The sequence below is a fragment of the Dicentrarchus labrax genome, unplaced genomic scaffold (assembly GCF_905237075.1).
Source record: "Dicentrarchus labrax unplaced genomic scaffold, dlabrax2021, whole genome shotgun sequence".
Classification (NCBI taxonomy): Eukaryota; Metazoa; Chordata; class Actinopteri; family Moronidae; genus Dicentrarchus; species Dicentrarchus labrax.
This window is the reverse complement of record NW_026136715.1, coordinates 29,161,787-29,184,317: the sequence shown is the minus strand read 5'-3', so window position 1 is coordinate 29,184,317 and position 22,531 is coordinate 29,161,787. Positions and strand designations below refer to the sequence as shown.

General features: G+C 40.1%; 3 protein-coding genes across 4 annotated transcripts; 2 read left to right on the top strand and 1 right to left on the bottom strand.

Annotated features, from left to right (window-relative positions):
* Positions 1–328: 328 nt before the first annotated feature.
* On the top strand, positions 329–6,649 carry LOC127377800 (putative beta-lactamase-like 1). Of its 2 annotated transcripts, none has more exons than XM_051426045.1 (7): positions 329–495; positions 689–829; positions 2,512–2,612; positions 2,705–2,862; positions 3,340–3,560; positions 4,942–5,047; positions 5,500–6,649. In XM_051426045.1, the coding sequence occupies exons 2-7, from the start codon at positions 724–726 to the stop codon at positions 6,476–6,478; spliced, it is 1,671 nt and encodes a 556-aa protein (XP_051282005.1). In that variant the 5' UTR covers positions 329–495; positions 689–723; the 3' UTR covers positions 6,479–6,649. The 2 variants fall into 2 exon arrangements, with proteins under 2 accessions (XP_051282005.1, XP_051282004.1); XM_051426044.1 differs by having other exon boundaries at positions 2,509–2,612.
* A 2,631-nt stretch (positions 6,650–9,280) lies between these two features.
* Positions 9,281–12,274, top strand: LOC127377835 (guanylate cyclase activator 2B-like). The gene is made up of 3 exons (XM_051426111.1): positions 9,281–9,363; positions 9,844–10,039; positions 12,017–12,274. The coding sequence occupies exons 1-3, from the start codon at positions 9,292–9,294 to the stop codon at positions 12,079–12,081; spliced, it is 333 nt and encodes a 110-aa protein (XP_051282071.1). The 5' UTR covers positions 9,281–9,291; the 3' UTR covers positions 12,082–12,274.
* A 2,978-nt stretch (positions 12,275–15,252) lies between these two features.
* Positions 15,253–20,434, bottom strand: trappc6b (trafficking protein particle complex subunit 6B). Its single transcript, XM_051426099.1, has 6 exons — positions 20,137–20,434; positions 19,987–20,054; positions 19,428–19,545; positions 19,141–19,224; positions 17,279–17,372; positions 15,253–16,067 (listed from the first exon to the last, which is right to left on the bottom strand). Exons 1-6 carry the CDS (start codon positions 20,215–20,217, stop codon positions 16,036–16,038), a joined length of 477 nt encoding a protein of 158 aa, XP_051282059.1. The 5' UTR covers positions 20,218–20,434; the 3' UTR covers positions 15,253–16,035.
* Between the last annotated feature and the right edge of the window lie 2,097 nt (positions 20,435–22,531).

Sequence of the window (22,531 nt, the reverse complement as noted above, 5' to 3'; positions counted from 1 at the left end):
AAACATGTGTTTAGTCCTTCTCTTCATGCTAATATCAGACCTGTGTTTGTTCATAGCTGGTAAATCTTCATTTCCACATAATACTTAACTCTAACCTTTGATGAAGAGCATCCTGAGGATGAGTGATGCATGCATGGAATTAACGCCAGAGGAAGTGAGATGATTTGATTGCTGAGGATGAGTGCTCAGCAGGTTTCCATTCTACAGCACTCCTTACATTTGGCTCTGCGGCTGAACCTCCCAGCAGATTATGATGTCACAGTGGAGTGGGAATAGAATCAGCCCTTCATCTGGAGCCAGGGATCACAGTCAGGATTAAGTGCATCTAGGTAGTTGTCTTTAGCCAGTGAATGCTCAGGAGCATTGGAAGTTGTGTTCATGCAGTCCTGCTCCCATGTGGACCTCGCAGGAAATGAGATGTGGATTTTTGCTGTCTGAAGAAGAAGAATGACACAAAGCTAATGAGAGACATCTAAAGATTATTTTTCTCCTTTGGTAAGCTAATCAATTTGTCCTGCAGCTGCTGTTTGTCATTTTCATGAAAGTTGTTACATTTTCTGGCAAACAAACTTTTTACTTGTCAACAGAAAAAGAAAGAAAAATATCTTCGTCCTCTGAGGCTTATGCTTCATTTAGAGGTATACTCATTCTTTAGGACTTTTAACAAATATTAACATATATTTTCTAGACTGCATCCGCTGCCCACAACCACCAGTAAGAAAGATGAAGGTGAAATGGACCATGCTGGGTATGGTTGTCTTCTTTCTGCTCTCTGTGGTCATGACCTGCTGTTTCATATGGCAGTATAGGATGCCAAAGCTCAAGACAGGTAACACAGATTTACACCCCCAAAACACCAACACATAGCATTTTTAAGACATACAGTACAGTATACAGCTTTCCAATCAGGAACTACTTTTGGACCTGGGTCTTCCTTAGTGTGTAATTGCTCGTTTGCAGGAGCTGCAGCAGGATTACACAAAACTGGAAATAGTAGCAGCAGGATTAGCAGCCACGTTAAAGCAGACTTTAACTCCTGCTGAGAGACGGCATGGGGAGGAGGGAGGGCGGACCTGAGCAGTGCTGGATGTTTCTGGATAAAAAGACAACAGTCACTGCCTCTAGTTTCTCATGCTTGGTATGTGACATAAATGTGAATTTGGCTCAGGGACAACTTAGTGTTCAGAGTGTACTGTCTGACTGCGTAAAACAAAGACGTATCAGTGAGTCATATAATAAAGCTTTATAAACGTGTACCCCTGGGAAAATCAAAGCAGGACAACATATTTACAGCACTTAATAATGAACTGCTCAACATGATTGTTTTATGGCTAGTGTATACATGCTGGATTCTTGTAACAAAAACCTATTCCTGTATTCCTTATCTACTAGATTATGTTTATTGCACCTGAATTATAATATACAGTATCTGTACTTAGTTCAGTACAGATACATTACATACTGCAAAATACTGACTGTGTTAGGTAATCTACTGTACTGGTAATAATGTAATAATAATTTTTCATAATTTCAGTTAAACCCTTTAAAGGTTCTATATGTAATTTTCAGAAAGCTGTAGTTAACAGTGACATCAGTGGCCAATAAGTGAACTGCAGTCAGCATCCTGTTGCTCAAACTCCATACACAGTCTATAGGGGCAAGCATGGGCATTTATTTGAATCACTGACTCCATGCTACTAACTAGCTTGCTGTTTATGGCCAACAACAACAGGCTGCAGTTAGCTAGTTGGATGCCGCTGTCTTGCATTGCCCTTGGCTACAAAAGTAGTATTTAGCTTTGTACTGTTAATGTACATAATGCACATAATTTATTATTGGCTAAAATCAACACTGTTTTTCATAAGACATAAAGTAAGCCAGCCAGCTGCAATCCAGTCAAGCTGATTAACGTCCTCTGGTGCTGGCCACCCCACAATGACAGCCGACAAAGTTACCTTTGCACAGAAGCCAGTCAATTTACCAGCCAGACCAACCCCAGGAGTCTGGATGAATTAGCTGACTAGTACTTAGATACATTAGCTAGCTAGCAATTTGTCCTTGTTTGCAAGCAGGCTAATGTTAGTCAGCATCAAGCTTTGCTTGTGAAATGTATTTATAAGCACTGTTGACAATGTAGGGCAGAAGAGAGGCTGGTGCGAACACACATAAAAGTCACATCCTTTGGATTTTGGTGGAAAATCCAACTTTCATCCTAACACATAAAATAAGTCCACTGGAAACCAAGAAAGTTAGGGAAGGTCTAGTTTTCTAAGTTATATTACAGCTCTTCATACATATGCTTCTGTATTATGTAAAGATCTGGACTGACAAACAGCCATATTTCTATAAAGGTCACAGTCTTTTTACATGTGTAGTTTTGATCCTTTTCTGCAATGCATCCACAGTCATACCTGTGAGCTGCCAAAACAGTCTGTGCATCTCTGGTTGTCCAATTGTGTCTGCATTTTTCATACATGATGAAACTGCCTTTTTTCGCATTTTCCTCAGAAGTGGTTATAAAAGAAGTGACAATAGAGGAAATGTGCCCTCACTTCCCTGAGCCTGTGCCCCTCAAACATCCAATCACATCGCTAAGGGCAGCCTTAGAAAAGGTAAATCCCTTTCAACAAATTTTTCTAATTCATACTGAAATGCATATTCTGGATCTAGCTACACTCAGTCTTACTGAAGTTTCTCCTTACAGATAGATGTACTCCTGAGGTCGAGCGTTCACACCACCAAGTTGCCAGCCATATCAGCCATCGTGCTTTTAAATGACTCTGTTCTGTGGAATGGAAACTTTGGCAAGAAGAACATAAGTGACCCCTCCTCATCTGCACCCAATGAGTACACAGTGTACAGGTGAGATTTACATCGTGAAAAACAGGTGTGGAAGAGATTAACATAAAATATGACAGATATGATAAAAGGGAAGTGGTGATTTGTCTAAATGCCAAATATTCGGTTATTAATGCTATCAGTCCTAAAAGCCGCTCAGCCAGTCCATGTCCAGTCCATATAAGCAGCTCCATCTGAACAATAATCATTAACACACATGATGTAACCTGCAGTCTAGTTCTTTTGTTGGATATTACATTTGATTTGAGGCTTAGAGTTAGAATTAGGGGTAGGGGGTAGGATCAGATCTTCATTATATTAGGTAAACTACATATAGGACCTGTGATCAATATGACTGAAGCACTCATTAAATTAAGTGCTTAAATCTGATCTCTGCAGCGGCAGTGGGAATGCTATGTTTTATTAAACCAGGAGACATTTGTTTAATCAATCGGAATAATAAAATATGTACTGCGTTGACTTAAATCAACCCGATTGCAGAATTGCGAGCCTCTCTAAGATCTTCCCCGTGCTGATGCTTTACAAGCTGTGGGAGGATGGCCTGGTGGACTCTCTGGACGACCCTCTGGAAAAGTACGCAGATAACTTCACTATCAAAAACCCGCTGGGGAAAAGCGGGGGGCAAGCATCCTCGTCAGTCAGGACCCTCGGCATCCGCACTCCTGCACTCACCCTGCGCAGGATGGCTAGCCAGCTCTCTGGTAACCCCATAATCTGTTTTAATGACATGATGGTCATCTTTGATTAATCTTCATCAAAGGAACAAAACATTAAGGTACTGTTGGATCTTTTTCACCAACAGGGAACAGTCTCCATTTTTTTTTCCTGCTTTGCATCCCAATGATTGACTTAAGCCCCTGCATTGATGGTGTTTCTTAAGTCCAGTTAGTCCAGTATTTAGTCCAACATTCACTACCAAATTGTCCCTGTTTTCACCACATATTAGAAATAATAGTATACTTAATGTAATATTAGACATTTATCCTGTTCTGTCCCTCTCATTATTACATTATTATGCGCAATGATGACCTGGCCAAGAGGCCGCAACAGGAGGCAAGTTGATATAACAAACAAAACATAGATAACAACTAGTGCTATAAACAAAACTATATTAGACAGAATTAAAACAACCATATATATAAAGTTCCATAATAAAAATTGTAAAAAAGAGTGAATTTTTTTTTCCTAATTAGGGATTAATAAATCTTGTATATACCCAACAGGGATCTTAGTAAGTACTGCGTTCCTGGGAGGCATATTCAAAAGCAAGTGCAGTGATCAGAAACTATTGCATGTAATGAGTTAGTAAAGGTGGGAGTGCAGTTTTATTGTCTTTTGCAACTCATTCCAGTCACTGGGAGCAGCAAACTAAAAAGAGTGACGGCCAAGGGGGTATGAATTTAAGGAGTGTCCAAAGAAATGAATAGTCTTCGTATGTGCGGTACACTGAAAGGGAAAATTTGGTTACCTTAACATAGAGAGATTTAATACTTTGCAATTTGGAATTTGGTTTAGCGAGCCCTTCTTGAAGTGGCGAGCTCATAACACAGTTGTTACATTGTGTAACTGGTAGTTTGATATTATATCACAGTCAAATAGCTTAACAGCAACGTGAAGGAATAACACTGATCAAAATGTAGGTCTAGACTCTCATACTCTACCAACCACGGCAGCACCTTAGCTAACCAGGGTCACATCAGCAGAGAGAGGAGCTATATTTGTCCATAAATAGAGCTAATCAGCTCTGTGCTCTCAGAGTGAAAAGAAGAGATTAACAGAGGGGGAAGCCCTGCTCAGGGTAGAAGTCTATCTGCAGTCTGTTTGAGGACACAGACTCAAACCAAAATACATCATTATTGTTGGAAAAATCGCATGCTAACACTTGTTGACATGCAATCAAAGTCATGGACAATTTTGACATCATGATGGTATTAGATGAAAAGTAACCCCACCAAAGTTATTAATTCATCATGTAGTAAACAGGAATGTTTGGACCAAATTTCATGCATTCACAATTTCATGAACAGCACACACATATATTTACCAGTTTTATTCACTAAGGTTTTGTAATTACTTTGACAGGGTTACCCAGAAGATTAAGGTCAACTAATCTCCTTTGGAGTGGAGACACAGAGGCAGCCCTTACATTGTTACAGGATGATGTCCTCGTGGCAGATCCAGGCACCAAGTAAGGCTCTTTTTCCTTCCTGTGTGCTCTATTTTTGACTGTGATGACTTTAGACAATCCATGTTCTAAAAGGAAAGAGGTTTAATTTATTGAACTTTTGGTATTTTGTATCCAGAGGGAACTTGCAAACATTTGGGGCGGCTGTGGCTCAGAGGCAGAGTTCCTTAATCAGAAGGTTGTGGGTTCGATCCCCAGCTCTTGGTGCCTCATGTTGAAGTATCCTTGAGCAAGATACTGAACCCCAAATTGCTCCCGATGCCGTGCATCGGTGTGTGAATATGTATGAATGTTAGTTTCTGTTCGATGGACTTTGCCATCACTGTGTGAATGTGTGTGAAAGGGTGAATGTGGCACATAGTGTAAAAGTGCTTTGAGTGGTCGTAAGACTAGAAAGGCACTATACAAGTACAGGTCCATTTACCATCTGTGACATTCCTGTCTCTTTCTCTCAGATGCCACTACAGCAATGTTGCTTTTTCCTTATTGGCCAACGTCTTGGCCCAGAAGGTGACTAACTCAGACTTTGAGAGCTGGGTGTCAGACAACATTCTGGAGCGGCTCAGAATGGAGGACACTGGTTTCAACTTAACACCAGCAGTCCAGAGGCAGATGGCTGTGGGTGTGTACAGCAATGGCCAGCTGGCTCCCCTGTACAACCTCGGCTGGTACCGACCTGCAGGCCAGATGTATTCCACAGCAGCTGACATGGCCAAGCTCATGATGGCTCTTCTGGGAGCTTACGGTGGGACTCTGCTCCGCCAGGACACCCTAAACACCATGCTGACCCCAGTCTTCCAATGCCACAGCAGCTACTTCACTAATTCCACCGGCTCACCGTGGGAGATCAACAAGCAGTTCGGCTATGATGTGGTGAAGAAGGATGGTGATCTGGACGGTTACGCAGCCACACTCTCCCTGGTGCCACGGCTAAAGCTGGGACTAGTGGTCCTGATGGCTGGGATTCGGCCTGTAGACCAGGACCTTGTAAGTAAGGCCTACAGCTATCTCATCCCTGCAGTGGAGAGTGCTTTCAGGGACGCTCAACCAACTCTCAGACCACCACCCAACCCAGCTCCATATGTGGGCTTTTTCACATACAGGAATATGACTTTTTATGAGATTAAGGTGGACTCAGACAGGGTGCTGGTCATGCAACAGTTTGGACCACAGGTGGACACAACTGTGCCATCCAAATACAGAACTATTCGGCTGGATTACCTGCAAGAAAGGGTGTTCAGGGTGGTGTTTGAGAGCCCGTACCCCTGCAAGCTGAAGGTTAACAGCGCCTCAGTCTCCCTGGAGGCACAGGACAGACAGCTCTTCAACTTTTATCTCTTCAACAAAAAAGGTGTGTCGCCAGGGTTTGATTCCCCAGGGCTCAACACTTACAGGGTGACAAGAATAGCCAGCAGACCATACTTTACTTCATAAAGACAGGAGTTCAATTTAGAACACATTTGTCACTGTAACTGAGGGCTTGTGTCAAGGACAAATGCAGTTGGAAATCTTATCGATTGTCGAGGTATTTGTCTGTTGGGTAAGCAGTCACATGTGGTTATGAACGTGACTTATCTGAACTTGTTATTGTGTTTCTGCTGGTTTATTAGGGCCCGAGCACTGACCGTGCGAAGGCCCTATTGTATTTGAAGGAAGTCTATTTTTCCTCCTAAACGAATGCATATTTGGACATGCTCAAAAACTCATGAAACGTGGCGCACATGTCAGTCAAATTTCTTATTTTCCACGGGTCCACTATGAGCATGGCAAAATGGCACCTCAGGGGCCCATAAACCGTACCATCCGGAGCCCCTTTCACCGATATGCCTAAAAATCGGCACACGCGTAGATCTTATCTAGACGAACATAAAAATACAGTGGATGCCATATCCCAAACCGAACAGGAAGTCGGCCATTTTGGATTTAGCAGCCATTTCTGGCTATTTGCACATGTTGTATTTGAATGAACTCCTCCTAGGGAATTGATCGGATCGTCTTCAGATTTGGACACAGCCAACTCAAGACATTCATGATTAAAAGTTGTGCTATTTACGACATTCCGTCGAACGGCGTGCGTGTGGCGTGGAATTTCAATGACTCGCCATGAAAGAGGGATTTGTCATAACTTCTGCATACATGATCTGATCTCAACGAAAATTCACATGTTTGATAAAAGTCCCGCCCTGAACACGTCTATGTGATAATATTCAGTAATAGTGAGAGCACCACCTAGTGGTGAAAGGAAATGTTGTGTTTTATACTTCCATGTTCTACTCCTAGCAGGATGATCAAATGTAGCTGAAATTTAGTCGGGAAATGCAAAACATGTTGTTGATGATATTTCATGATTGTGGTGAGTTTTTGTCAAAGGGTGTGTCTGTGGCGTGGCATAAAATTTTGATGTACCGCCAGAACAGTTGCTTTAACTTGAGTGTACATTGTCCAATCGTCTCCAAACTTCACTTGTCTGATAAGAGTTCCGCCCTGAACACATCTATGTGATAATATTCAGTAATATTGAGAGCGCCACCTAGTGGTGAAAGGAAATGTAATTATTTTACTTTTATGTATCCAGCAGATTGATCTTATCTAGCTGAAATTCTGTCAGAAGTTCCTTAGGAAGAAGACGATGACATTTTATGAATCTTAAGAACTTGCGTGGAACCATGTTGCCATGGCGATGTGGCGAAAATCAGCTTTTCTGTTACCACTTTAACACTTTTTGGGGGGGTAAACATGCCCAAAAACTCATGAAACTTTGCACAAGTGGAACCCTCCTCAACAGGATCTACACTGAGCTCTACATCACAGAGGGACAGAGTGAAGAGGTTAATACCCAACATGAGGTGAGGCAGCTAGATGCAGCTTCTGAGATGGAGACCCTCCATGATGCTCCAATCAGGTGGCACAAAATTCAGCTGTGGCGAAGGCTAAGGTATTGTCTTGGTCCCGTAGATGGGCGTTGCAAAATGGCTTAGCCACGCCGCCCAGAATCAGCCCCCAAGACACGTATGACTAACATGTATGAAAATTGGTACACATGTGTATCATGATGGGACAAGCAAAAAAGCCTCTTGGACCCATAACCCAAACCCAACAGGAAGTCGGCCATTTTGAATTTTGTGGTAATTTTGGGCGATTTGCACACGTTGTATTTGAACAAATTCCTCCTAGGAATTTATCGGATCAACTTCAAATTTAATCAGTACATTCTAAAGACATTCATGATTAAAGTTGTGCTATTTACGACATTCCGTTGAATGGCGTGCCCGTGGCATGGCAATCCAATTTTGACCATTATTATTATTATTATTGTTAGTTGTCTGCTGCATCCGCTCAAATTGCCATAAGCTGGAATGAGCTAGAAACATGAAACCCAATAACTGAAAATTGAGTGCTTCCCAAGAAAAATTAGGGGATAATTAAGGTAAAAAACACAAGCCCACACCATCACACTAAAGTTTGCCTAAACAGATTTTCCACTATTTGGATTTTTCTTTTTAAATCACCGGTCCAATTGATTCCAAATTGTCCATGGGTCATTATTGAACCGTATTTAGACTATTTATTCATTTCTCAGGGACAGTGCATTGCCGTAGTCCCTGGTCAGGGCCAAAAGTTGTATAAAGCTTGTTGGTATCTTATTTAGTTTTCGAGATATTTACCATTTAACTTAAAAAGGGGCTTGTCTCAGCATACAAATAGATCAAAGTCAACAACCATTGGGCCAATCATCACCAAACATTCAGCAGTTGTTCACAGGAGTCCCTGAAACCAAGACTGTGAGTTTCATTCAAATCGACCACTAGGGGCATTATAAATCAGAAATTGTTTGTCCAATCATAACAAAACACAGGATATGTTTCCACATATATCTGGAATGACACATTTTCTGCACACTGTACAACCTTAAATCTTTTATGTTATGTATAAAAGGTGTTTTACAGAAACAGTATATACAGTTCTAAACGTTAGAGCCGACAGCTGTGCACAGAGCTGTTCCCATGGAGAGAAAAAGAAAAAAACCTGCAGTAACAACCTTGGCAAAGGGGAGTGGAAGAAATATTAGCTGTTAAAGATGCCACTTTATCATGTGTACTCACACTAATCAGCAACATGAATATAAAACAATGAATACCCGTCATTTATCTGATAATTTTTCCACCGTATGGGACAACATGGCATCATAAACAACAGGCACTGTTGTTTATGATGCCAAGAAGAAATTCATTACAGGAAGCAAAAGGATGAAGACCGCTGTCTGTTTGTCAGTCTTCCTCATGGTTTTGTTCCAGCTGTCCCGTGCTGTGACTGTAATGGTAAGAACACCTGAAACCTGGAAACCACCAGCATTCAACCAACTTCTGCCCAGAATATCATCCAAGTTCTTGTGATGCTGTGTTTAGAATTCTGTCTATATGTAATCTGAATGGCTGTTCTTGTAACAGGAAGTAATTCATACATGAGTGGATGGTTTTGCTTTCTCTGGCACTGACACTCAAATTATTTTGGACTCAACTCAACTTTATTTATATGGAAAAAAACATTATCCTGTAGAGCCTACATCCATTTTGTATTTAATTGTTCTCTAGCTGTCTTCATCATTCTGTAAACATAACACAACAAATGTTGAGGATGACTCATTTTCACTCCTGCCACCTAAAACGAGGCAGAAATGAAATTACATAACATAGGTAGGGTAGGAATTTGGTGTTAACAGCAGTACTATAGTACTAAAGAGCCAAAAAGATAGTTGTTGAGTCCAGTGATATTCCCAGCTGCTGTGTCATTCCTTACAGGAGGGAGACCTTGAGTTCTCTCTGGAGTCAGTGAAGGCACTGGGGGCTCTGATAACCAGAGATGTTGCGTCAGCTAAGCAGGAGCTCCAGCTGGTGGAGGTCAAAGCAGCTGCTGTGTGTTCTCACCCCGCTCTGCCTAAAGACTTCAAAGCTCTGTGTCTGAGGAAAGATGCTGGAGCATCTCTGGCCAGACTAGGTAAGGTTCAGTTTTAATCAGGGCAGGGTAACTGATTGAAATGGTAAATGGACTGTACTTGTGTAGCACCTTTCTAGTCTTCCAACCACTTAAAGTGCTTTAAAACTACATGCCACATTCAGCCATTCATCCACACATTCATACAGATTCATTCCATCAATAGAAAACTAATACTCATTCACACACCAATGCACAGCATCAGGAAGAATTTGGGGTTCAGTATTTTGCTCAAGGGCACTTTGACATGCAGCGGGAGGTGCTAGGGCTTGATTTGCTCTACCTTTGAGCTACCCCAAACCCATGGTTCCCAATGTGGGGTCAAGACCACCCAGGGGTTTGTAAGATAGATCTGACACAAAATGACTATGGGAATTAGAGAGAGAGAGAGAGAGAGAGAGAGAGAGAGAGAGAGAGAGAGAGAAAATATTTAAACATAAAACTACATATTTTCAAAGTCAGACAAAATTAAGTTTATTTTTACTGACTTTTCTCAAATGCCTTTTTCTTGTGAAATACTAAATAATTTGACATCACACTATAAATCCTTTAAAATGAAACAAGGACAAAAAAATAATTGGTTTAACCACTCACAACTCATGCCCACAGTGAGGGGGCACAAGCCAAAAAGGTTGGAAACTACTGACCACCGCAAACTGAAAATGAGCACACATAATCCCCCACTGCACAGGTCATAGTGAAGGAGTGCAGTTGAAGCAGGAAGTGGTTCTGTAAAGTGTGATTTTGAGTTATGATTTTACTGTTTGCCTTTGTTTTCTTTTTCACATAAGTTTGACTACCGTAACCTGGAGGTTTATTTTCAAACTGTCAGATCATCTGATTGCTAACCTCATAAGACCCTTTCTAAGTGCCACCCCTTTTGGAACTTAGGTCAACTCCTTTCCTGTACTTAGATAATGCTATGTGCTTGGCTCTCTATTTTGAAAAAAACAACCACATTTTACAGATGGTTCAAAGATAAAAGAGACATATATATAGTCACATCTTATTTTAGCTAATGTTAGCTAAATGCCAGCTAACTAACTAGGTAATCTACATCAATCGCTTGCTAATTTGCAAGTGTTTTGCTAACATTAGCTATCAGACCTAGCTAATGTTTAATGTAACGTTACATTACATAATGTACATAAGATAAGTAAGGCTAAATAAGGCTCAGCAAGTAGCCTACTTAGAAATGCTCGTCAATGATCAAAAGACAACCACATTTTGAGGATGGTTAAAATAAAACCAATAGTCACTTAAGTTAGCTAACTAATATTAACAAAATGCTGCTAGTTATGCTTACATTCACTAACTTAAGACAGGACTACATTTTGCTTTTATCTTTGATCTTAAAAGCTAATGTTAGCAAAACTCTAGCTTTCTAGTTAGACAATTTACATAAATTGTTAATTCACAAACATTTTGCTAACATAGCTGACTTAAGATGTGACTATATGTCACTTTTATCCTTTAACCTTCAAAATGTGGTTGTGGTTTCAACATAGACAAGTCTAGCACATTTCATATCTAAGTACAGGAGAAAGTTGACCAAGGTTCTTACCAAGGTTTGCTCAAGTGTCATTGGGGCACAAAGCAAAAGGGGGCGGGACATAGAAAGGGTTTGTTATTTTCGGTAATATGACTGCGTTCTAACTTTATTCAAAACTAGTCATTTAGGCTCTATAATAAGGTATATTATTGCCCTAGTGGCCAAAAGGCTTCAGTATGTTTCAAACAAGCTACAACACATGTCTGACCATGTCTAAAGGCCAGTATAATAGTTGTTCTGAAGGGTCACACTCATGAGACAAGTACTTTGTTTGAAGCATACTGAGGTTTTAAAGATGGTGATGTTGGTCTACTAGTACAGGTGGATGTAGGTCAGTCTGTCAATTTGCGATTTGATCCACAGCAAGATATCTATAACTATCATAGCAATATTTTTGGTTATGTTTTTGTTTTTTTTCCCTTTTTCAGCGTTGGTGGCTTCCCACTATGATGCCTGTGAGATCTGTGAATCTGTTGCCTGCACTGGCAGTTGAAAGGGAAACTTGCATAATGGCGTCATCTTTCACAGAATGATATCTCTAAAATCAAGCAAAGGAAATCATTGATTATACTGTGTATTTCCCATTCTATACACGTGGTCAACTTTTGTACATCTGGTGAAAGCTTTAAAATAGTGTTCCATGGTTTGTTGTTGAAATCTCAATAAAATATCAGAAAATCACAAAAGGGATATTTTTATCAATTTCTTTAGAATTTCTTATGAATGTTTCAAAGCAGTGTTTAAGTGGAGCTATGTTGTGGTAAGGAGTGCTTAAACACACAAACAAACACTTGATTACTTTAAAATGTTGCAGCTGCGTCACTGATGTCCAGTGTTATCACAGAGGTCCAGTGGAGGAAAGCATGTGAGCAAATAACAGCTTATGTAACAGCATTAACAGAGAAAGAGATGGCTGGAAAAAGATTATCCATTGAGTAATGTTATCAAGTAATAAGTCAGATGTGAGTCCAGGGGGAGATCTAGAGAAATATTCATGGAGTGTCCAGAGGGTGGCATGGAGACTTTAAGGTGTGGCAGAAATGAAGCTAATGAAGATATTTGAACTCCAAAACATTAGTGTTACATTGGTAAAGCATTAAATAGAAATGTCTAAAGGTGGCATTAGAAATCAATACATTGTTTTATTTACATTTTTTCAAATACATGTATTTTTTCATTGAACTGCAGTAGGTATTTTATACAAATATTTTTCCTCCTAGTGCTCCTAATGGCATTTGCAAGAATCCACCGGGCCTGAATGAAAACAACCAATCAGAGCAAAGAAAGATAGTTGATTGTTGAGTCTCTTTCTCAGGACATAAAAAAATCAAGTTGCTTCGGAACCCTGGGAATGAAACTCAACATGTAACTATCTTCAAGCCTCCAGCCCAAAGCATCTTTATATCTTTCTCAGCTTTGAATTTGTGTCCAGGTCCGGTGGCAGAGGATTCTTGCAAATACCATTAGGAACACTAGAGTGAACCAGAGGAAGCTTTATATATATATATATATATATATATATATATATATATATATATATATATATATATATATATATATATATATATATATATATATATATATATATATATATATATATATATATATCATACATGAACAATTTTCTAAAAGTTACCTACTGCCGCTTTAAATTTAAATACAAGTTTATGAAGGAAGGAAAAAATATATATACAGTGGGTACGGAAAGTATTCAGACCCCTTTAAAATTTTCACTCTTTGTTTCATTGCAGCCATTTGCTAAAATCAAAAAAGTTCATTTTATTTCTCATTAATGTACACTCAGCACCCCATCTTGACAGAAAAAAACAGAAATGTAGAAATATTTGCAAATTTATTAAAAAAGAAAAACTGAAATATCACATGGTAAGTATTCAGACCCTTTGCTGTGACACTCATATTTAACTCACATGCTGTCCATTTCTTCTGATCCTCCTTGAGATGGTCCTGCTCCTTCATTGGAGTCTAGCTGTGTTTAATTAAACTGATTGGACTTGATTAGGAAAGGCACACACCTGTCTATATAAGACCTTACAGCTCACAGTGCATGTCAGAGCAAATGAGAATCATGAGGTCGAAGGAACTGCCCAAGGAGCTCGGAGACAGAATTGTGGCAAGGCACAGATCTGGCCAAGGTTACAAAAGAATTTCTGCAGCACTCAGGGTTCCTAAGAGCACAGTGGCCTCCATAATCCTTAAATGGAAGAAGTTTGGGACGACCAGAACTCTTCCTAGACCTGGCCGTCCAGCCAAACTGAGCAATCGTGGGAGAAGAGCCTTGGTGAGGGAGGTAAAGAAGAACCCAAAGATCACTATGGCTGAGCTCCAGAGATGCAGTAGGGAGATGGGAGAAAGGTCCACAAAGTCAACTATCACTGCAGCCCTGCACCAGTCGGGGCTTTATGGCAGAGTGGCCCGATGGAAGCCTCTCCTCAGTGCAAGACATATGAAAGCCCGCATAGAGTTTGCCAAAAAACACATGAAGGACTCCCAGACTATGAGAAATAAGATTCTCTGGTCTGATGAGACCAAGATTGAACTTTTGCGTTAATTCTAAGCGGTATGTGTGGAGAAAACCAGGCACTGCTCATCACCTGCCCAATACAATCCCAACAGTGAAACATGGTGGTGGCAGCATCAGGCGATGGGGATGTTTTTCAGCTGCAGGGACAGGACAACTGGTTGCAATTGAAGGAAAGATGAATGCGGCCAAGTACAAAGATATCCTGGAAGAAAACCTCTTCCAGAGTGCTCAGGACCTCAGACTGGGCCGAAGGTTCACCTTCCAACAAGACAATAACCCTAAGCACACAGCTAAAATAACAAAGGAGTGGCTTCGGAACAACTCTGTGACCATTGTTGACTGGCCCAGCCAGAGCCCTGACCTAAACCCAATTGAGCATCTCTGGAGAGATCTGAAAATGGCTGTCCACCAACGTTCACCATCCAACCTGACAGAACTGGAGAGGATCTGCAAGGAAGAATGGCAGAGGATCCCCAAATCCAGGTGTGAAAAACTTGTTGCATCATTCCCAAGAAGACTCATGGCTGTACTAGCTCAAAAGGGTGCTTCTACTCAATACTGAGCAAAGGGTCTGAATACTTATGACCATGTGATATTTCAGTTTTTCTTTTTTAATAAATTTGCAAAAATTTCTACATTTCTGTTTTTTTCTGTCAAGATGGGGTGCTGAGTGTACATTAATGAGAAATAAAATGAACTTTTTTGATTTTAGCAAATGGCTGCAATGAAACAAAGAGTGAAAAATTTAAAGGGGTCTGAATACTTTCCGTACCCACTGTATATAACTGTCCATGAATTTTAACATTCTAAATCAAATTAAACTGCATGTATTGATAGAAAAGAAAATCACACTGGACAAGTTAGGCAATAGACCAAAAAATGTCAGGATCGACTTGCAGTACAATTTTACAAAGCTGGTTAACTGAGCAAGCCTGATTTCTGCACTGAGTTAAACTTGGAACCTCTTCAAATCTGGAACATGGACTAAATTAAGAAGAGCTGTAACTATTGGTTCAATTTTTATATTGATTCTGAAATCTGTTTGACAGAAATTAAAACTGGGCATTTGGGTTTTTCATTCAAAAACTAAAGCTGGAATGCAGACAGCGAGGCATCCAAAGCTTGATTTCACACTGGAATTTATTGCAACTGATTTGACCTGAAGTCCAGGTCCAAACAAACAATTCAAATAAGAACAAAATCCCATCTACAATATCGTACAAACAGTTAGTCAGTCATGCTTCAACAGGATAGCTGACCATTATCAGTGCTACAGCGGGTGTCTTCACCCTGTTAGGAGCATTGTGATCACAGGCAAATGTCTTCATTCATTCAATTTGTCAATTCACGTTTTGGCATGTCTGAGGGAGTGAGCTCCCCCTGCCTTTGACAGGCGGCACTTACATTTAATTATAAAGAAATACATTGTTGTATTTAAGTTACTCAGCGCTGCTCCATTTCCTCATTTTTAATTATTCAATTCTATATATTATGTTTTTTTATGAACATTAACTCCTAAGCCTACATAATGGATCAATCCTAACAAAGTTATTGATTATTATCAATATATTTTAGTAATATTTTTAAAATGATGAACCATACTGTGCATCAAATCAAACTGACATTTTGCAGTTTACCACCAGAGGGCACCAAAACATTTCTGTAATGACAATCCTGCATCACACATTTAGTGAGAATCTTACAGACTTTATATAAATTTACATTACTATATTAGTATTATCATGAATGTGTGTCATGGCATTGGAAAGTGTTTGTCCACTTATCCTCTGAACGATGGAAGTCTAGACAGACCTTGACACACATCACCGCACGCTCTAAAGTGTACAGACTGGTATGTTTTACTGATGAAGATGGCTGGCATTTCCCTTTCATGAGACTAAAAAACTACATTTTCTGGATCATGACCTGGAATTTACCTGCAGAGATATAAACGACAGAACGAGAAGAAAGCATGTGTTAGTCCACTGCTCCAGTGTGGTGGCTACAGGTATTAAATAAGAATTAATATAAACAAATTATTGAATGAAAATAGACTAGTCAGAATACATGAAATGTATAGTGACTATGGAGAGGTCTGTGTGTGTACGCCTTCACCATCTGAAGCCAATCTTTATAATGAGGGGTTTATGCACTGCAACCCTAATGTAATATCAGTTTACCTGAGTGCACATGTGTGGAAGCCTTCTGCATGTTATGTTTCTCCACTCATTTACTGAGGTTTTTCCTTTAATATGTCACCTGTCTGTGTATAACTACTGTATATTTTACATTACAAAGGTCCAGTGTGTAACATTTAGGAGGCTCTATTGTCAATATAATTCAATAATTATTCAATATAATAATCGTAGCTATGTTTTCATTAGTGTATAATCATCTGAATATAAGAATCATTGTGTTTTTGTTACCTTTGAATTGGCTGTTTTTATCTACAGTAGCCCAGAACAGAGAAACCACACACTGGCTCTAGATAGGACCTTTAGTGTATTTCACAAGTTTCATGACCACTGTAGTTTCTCCAACACGTTTGGAAGGTGAGAGTGAAGCAATGGGGTTTTGATCTGCAACTACACCACTAGCTGCCCCAAAATCCGACACCACACTGAAATTTTGCTGCCTGCCCTTGAGTACAGTCTCTCTATGGAGTTCCTTCTCCTGATTGATTAAAGTGTTAACAGGATAGCAGAAAACGTATCTATACCAGTGATGGTTGTCGGAGTGTAGACCTATTTAAAACATTTTGGGAGGTCCAGTGTGGGAGAATGTTGGAGAAACTACGGTGGCCGTGAAAAACACGAAAGGCCCTATCTTGTCTTTTCTGGGCTACTGTAGAAACATGGCAGTAAGAAGGTGACCTGTGGTGTCTTTAGATAAAAAAAAAGGTCATTCTAAGATACGCAAACACAACGGTTCTTATATTGAGGTGATTATAAACTTATAAAACATACCTATGAATATTATATTCCATTTCTGACAATAGATCATCCTAAAGGTTACACACTGCGCTTACAAAATACAGCAACGTTGGGGTCCACTTCATGTAAGTAGGAGATTTTTTTTTAAATATCAAACTGTTTCAAAGATCAAGAATGTGTCTGATTTGATGATTGATGAGTGATGCATGGCTTACACGCAGGCATTATGGACACCTCAGCAGTCACAATACTCTTCACTCCCAGGTTGGACAGAGCTCCTCTCACCAGACCACAGGTGAAGGCCAGATACTGCAGGGAGACAAACATGATGAGTGACAGATACTGTGTATAATCTATATAAATCCTGAATAATGTGTGTTTGCTTTGGGTGCAGCAGCTGTCAAAATAGCTGGACAGCACTGTGACTGATTGACCTGCAGAGAGCACAATTTACAGCAGCCAGTAATATCAATGAATCAGTGAAGAGTTATTCAAACTGCCTTTGAACTTGTTTTATTCCTTGTGGAGAAGAGGGAAGGACACTATACATACTATGCTACTAGGCTCAAAATGCTTCAATAGCCCTATTCCCAAACACAGGGTCAAGAAATCTAGTGAGATTTATGTTGATTGGACAAATAGTTAATGAGTTATGGCACATAACTCACCCTTTTCAAAATAAATATAAATAATAAATTATCACACAGATAAGTTATTGTCCAATAATGGGAAATTCATGGCATTAATTAATTACTATTGATATACTATGTTTTATGAAAGCCGAAGTGTGATTGTGAAGTTTTTTGATGAACTTTGGTAAAAATAAACAAATGAACATTTGAAGAGTCAGAACTGTTGTTGGAGTATTAAATCATTCGTCCTTGTTCACTACATATTACCATCAAGTGTGTAAAATCTCCAGGTTATGAACTTCTTTTTGAAACATCCTGATTAAAAGTTGTGCTATTTGTGCATGTACATTAAAGGGCGTGTCCATGGCGTGGCATCGAAGTCAGCCATTTTGATTTTTTTGGGTCATTTTCTATGATTTTTCGCGTTGTATTTAAACAAACTCCTCCTAGGGAATTTATCGGATCAACTTTTGGTCAGTACAGTTCAAACAAACTGCCAATGAAAAGATGTGCTATTTGTGACTGTACATCTAACAGCGTGCTCGTGGAGTTGCATCGAATTTCGACAATTCGCCATAAAACAGATAGTACTCTGAAGTAAACTTCACATATTCTGTAACAGTCCCACCCTGAACACGTCCTCATCACTTCAGTGTACGTGGTCCAATCTCAATGAAACTTCACGTTTGAGACAGAGAAGAGTCCCGCCCTGAACACGTCTACATGACAGTATTCTGATATAGTGAGAGCGCCACCTACTGGCAACAGGAAGTAAGCGCAGCGTGGCAACTTTGATCCTATTTACTTGAAGTTTTCAATGCTTTTGCACAGTGTCTGAAACGCGCGGCGTCGGCTTCCGACGATGAGGGCTTGGGCGTGGGGCGACACGGCGTGGCGTTGTGAGTTGATGGCGAGGTCCCACCCAACAGCTTTAATTGTTGTTATCATTGTTGTTGCTATTGTTATTAGTAGTAGAAGTAGTAATTTCAACTAGTATAGGTGTTACTGTTGTACGGTCTAGACCTCCCTCTATTAAATAAAAGTTTCCTGAGATAACATTTGTTCTGATTATATATACAAATAAAACTGAAAACGGAAAATGAAATTGAAAAGTAACTCGGATACACGGTTCAAGGGACTAAATTACAGGCACCACCATCTGGTCGATTGGGCTCAAGTTTAATGGGAAGCCAAGCTTTAACTGCTTGGACACCTGATAAAAAGTAATTGGACAGCACTTATTCAGTAATAAAAGACTGGGGGGACAAAAAATGTGATCAGGACATCCCTGCAACTGCAAGTAAAAAAGGGAACGTTCAATTCACTGAATTAGAGTCTGTAGCAATGTGAAGCCCTGCTGATCAGGGGCCTCAAAAAAAGAAAGACAGCCTTATAGAACTGATCACTAAAGAGTCATACAGTCTACTGAAATCAAGACAGAGCACCTTTGGGGCCTGATCCAGATACTGTTTTCCAGCTGACAGCTGACCCAGTAATCGGAACTTGTTGTCCTGGAGAACATAGATGCCCTGAAATACATGACAACAACATCAGCACTGACAGACAAAAACACACAGTACAGCTGGTGACAGGGTATATAATACATATCATAGTATTTAATGCTAAATCAATAGTTTCAGCCTGTTGAGCACTTCTGGCTCAGAGTGCATTCTGTTGACATTATGTTAATGATAACCTACTGTACGAATGATAGTGACCGACAAAGAGCTACCTGGTGATTGGTTCGAAGGTTGTCAATCTGCTTCTTGAACACACAGGTCCAGAAGTCTTTACAGATGAACTTCATGATGTCCAGCTCGTCTTTGAACCGTGCTGTGTCTTTTGTCAGTCTAGAGGAAAGGAAAAGCTGTTGATATGAAGACCAGAACCCTGGCACTGTTTGTACAACTGGTTCTTGCATGAGGCCGGATGTGTACCACTAGAGGAATCCAAACAAAGTTCTTATGTGCTTTCAACATTTTTTAACAATGAAGCTGTATGGCACAGAAGAAAGAGATAAATCAGGCTTTAATCAGTCACAACGATATTTGTTAGTAGATAGGGTTAAAAGTTACCTACTGCAGCTTTAAAAGGTAATAAAATAAATCAATTAAATTATATCAAATTAACTAACGTTAGTTCTGTGTCTGTTCACTTTTTGGAAAGTGTAGGGAGGTCTGAAGCATTACTATTTAATCAACAATGAGACTGTGGCCAGTTTAACCCGGTCCAATATATTCTGAGACTGGAAGAGTTTAAAGAGGAACACATATTAGCAGTTAGCTTGTTACCTCTCTATTAGCCCCTGGCCAACCCTGAAGCCCATATTCTCCAGTTTGGTGATATTTCTTCCATTCTCCTGTAAGAATGACAGAAGTGATGCGAAAACACAGTTCACCAGAAGTAACTGTTCATGTTATAAAACTCTCTCAGTTTCTCACCGTCTCTCCGTTCTCAGCTGATGTGTAAATGTACTGTATGACTTCGTTATGTAAAATCTGAAAAGGAGCTTCGTCTGCCATTCTTCCTCTTTAGAGTCTGCGCAGTTAGCTCTGCTCTGTCAGCGGCTGTTCACCGTGTCAGCTACACTGAGCCCCACATTATTAGCACACGGACTGACAGCTGAAATTCAAAGACAGATCGGTGTACAGTGTCTGTATCAGGCACAAACCACACAAACACTGAACAAACGCTTTCTGCTGCTCTCTGCTGCTTCCTTCTTCCTGTTTACCGGCGAGGGGCGGAGTGCTAGCAAAGAGCGCATTACTGCCTCTTTACTGCCACCAGGTGGCCTGGAGGTTGAATTGTGACAAAATTAAATCAAATCAGGAAAAATCAGGAAACACTGTCCAGTGTGTAAGATTTAGGACGATCTTTTGGGGAAAATGGAATATAATATTTATACTGTAAAGCTTTTTAATTTACTTATTTTATTCAATTTATTTATCCCAGGAGGAAATTTGTTTATTACAATTGCTCAAGGTGCTCACATGACATTAAAGAATAGAAATAATACTTATATGACGGTTTTACACATCCAAAGAATTTTCATAAAATCCAGAGCAGGCCTCTAATTGTGCTGGCCTTTATCAAAACGTGTAGCCACACAACGCTAGAGAAAGGGACCTAATTGGGACCCTACTTTTAATTTAAGTTTAGCTGTAATTATGTTTTCATCAGTGTATAATCACCTGAAAATAAGAATGAATTCATTTGTTACCTTTGAATCAGCCTTTTATATCTACAGACACCACGGGTTGCCTTCCATGATGTATGCCATGTCAACACGCCATGTTTCTGTGATAGCCCAAAAGGGACAAACACTGGCTGCAGATAGGGACGTGGATTTTGGGTCCACAGGTTCTCCTTCTCACTTGGAAGGTGAAGTGAGGGAGTTGCAGATTCTGCAACTCCAGCGCTAGATGCCACTAAATCTTACACACTTGTATGGCCTTGTTCAAATCACAATCGCATATAACAAAACACAAACATAAATAACAAAACACAACAGCAAATCAAAAAACACACAATAACAGCAGCTCAGCTTACTGAGTTAATAGCAAAAGGCAGCTACCATTAGCTGCAGTTAGCGGTTTCAGACCCAGTTAATGGGTTGTAATGGATTGACCTCAGCACCACTGTCAGGAATCTTGGAGTTATCTTTGATCAGGACATGTCCTTTAATTCCCACATAAAGCAGACCTCTAGGACTGCCTTTTGTCATTTACGTAATATTACAAAAATTAGACACATCCTATCACAGACAGATGCAGAAAAACTAATCCATGCATTTGTTACTTCAAGGCTGGATTACTGCAACTCTTTATTATCAGGTTGCCCCAATAAGTCCATTAAAACGCTCCAATTAATTCAGAACGCTGCAGCACGAGTACTGACAGGAACTAGAAAAAGAGATCACATCTCTCCTGTACTAGCTTCTCTGCATTGGCTCCCTGTAAAATGTAGAATAGAATTTAAAATCCTCCTCCTCACCTATAAAGCTCTCCATGGTCAGGCCCCTTCATATCTTAAAGAGCTCATAGTACCCTATTACCCCACTAGAACACTACGTTCTCTGAATGCTGGGCTACTTGTGGTTCCTATAGTCTCTAAAAGTAGAACAGGAGCCAGAGCCTTCAGTTACCAAGCTCCTCTCCTGTGGAACCAGCTTCCAGTTGTGGTTCGGGAGGCAGACACCCTCACCACATTCAAGAGTAGGCTTAAGACATTCCTCTTTGATAAAGCTTATAGTTAGGGCTGGATCAGGTGAGTGCTGAACCATCCCTTAGTTATGCTGCTATAGGCCTAGACTATCGGGGGATTTCCCATGGTGCACTGAGCTCCTCCCTTCCTCTATCTCTCTTTCTGCACACATTTATTGTTATTATTTTTATTGTTATTGTTGTTGTTGTCGTTGTCGTCGTCGTCGTCATCATCTTCTTCATGTTCATCATCATCATCATCAGTCACTACTATTAGTGTAGTTGTTGCTACTGTTGTTGCTGTGCACCATTGTCTCTGTCTCTGTCCTTCTGTTGTTACCTCTGTTCTCTCTCTCTGTCTCTCTCCCCAACTGGTTAAGACAGACGACCACCCACCTAGAGCCGGGGTCTGTCCGAGGTTTCTGCCTCTTAAAAGGAAGTTTTTCCTTGCTGCCTCATGGTGGTACTGTTGGGTCTTTGTAAATAATGTTATAAGGAGTTCTGTCTAGACCTGCTCTATTTGAAAAGTGTCCTGAGATAACTTCTGTTATGAATTGCCGCTATACAAATAAAATTTAATTGAATTGAATTTATGTCCCATTAATGCATGTTACTAACTTCACTTCTTCCCCGG

Bases quoted from the DNA above. Each gene is read 5' to 3' on its own strand.
- LOC127377800 (XM_051426044.1), top strand. From the start codon at position 724: ATGAAGGTGAAATGGACCATGCTGGGTATGGTTGTCTTCTTTCTGCTC. The intron at 830-2,508 runs GTAACACAGATT...CATTTTCCTCAG, and splicing joins GATGCCAAAGCTCAAGACAG to AAGTGGTTATAAAAGAAGTG. The intron at 2,613-2,704 runs GTAAATCCCTTT...TTCTCCTTACAG, and splicing joins TAAGGGCAGCCTTAGAAAAG to ATAGATGTACTCCTGAGGTC.
- LOC127377835 (XM_051426111.1), top strand. From the start codon at position 9,292: ATGAAGACCGCTGTCTGTTTGTCAGTCTTCCTCATGGTTTTGTTCCAG. The intron at 9,364-9,843 runs GTAAGAACACCT...CATTCCTTACAG, and splicing joins CCCGTGCTGTGACTGTAATG to GAGGGAGACCTTGAGTTCTC. The intron at 10,040-12,016 runs GTAAGGTTCAGT...TCCCTTTTTCAG, and splicing joins AGCATCTCTGGCCAGACTAG to CGTTGGTGGCTTCCCACTAT.
- trappc6b (XM_051426099.1), bottom strand. From the start codon at position 20,217: ATGGCAGACGAAGCTCCTTTTCAGATTTTACATAACGAAGTCATACAG. The intron at 17,373-19,140 runs GTGCTCTGTCTT...GTCTCCCTGCAG, and splicing joins ATCTGGATCAGGCCCCAAAG to TATCTGGCCTTCACCTGTGG. The intron at 16,068-17,278 runs GTAAGCCATGCA...ATATCTCTGCAG, and splicing joins GGTGTCCATAATGCCTGCGT to GTAAATTCCAGGTCATGATC.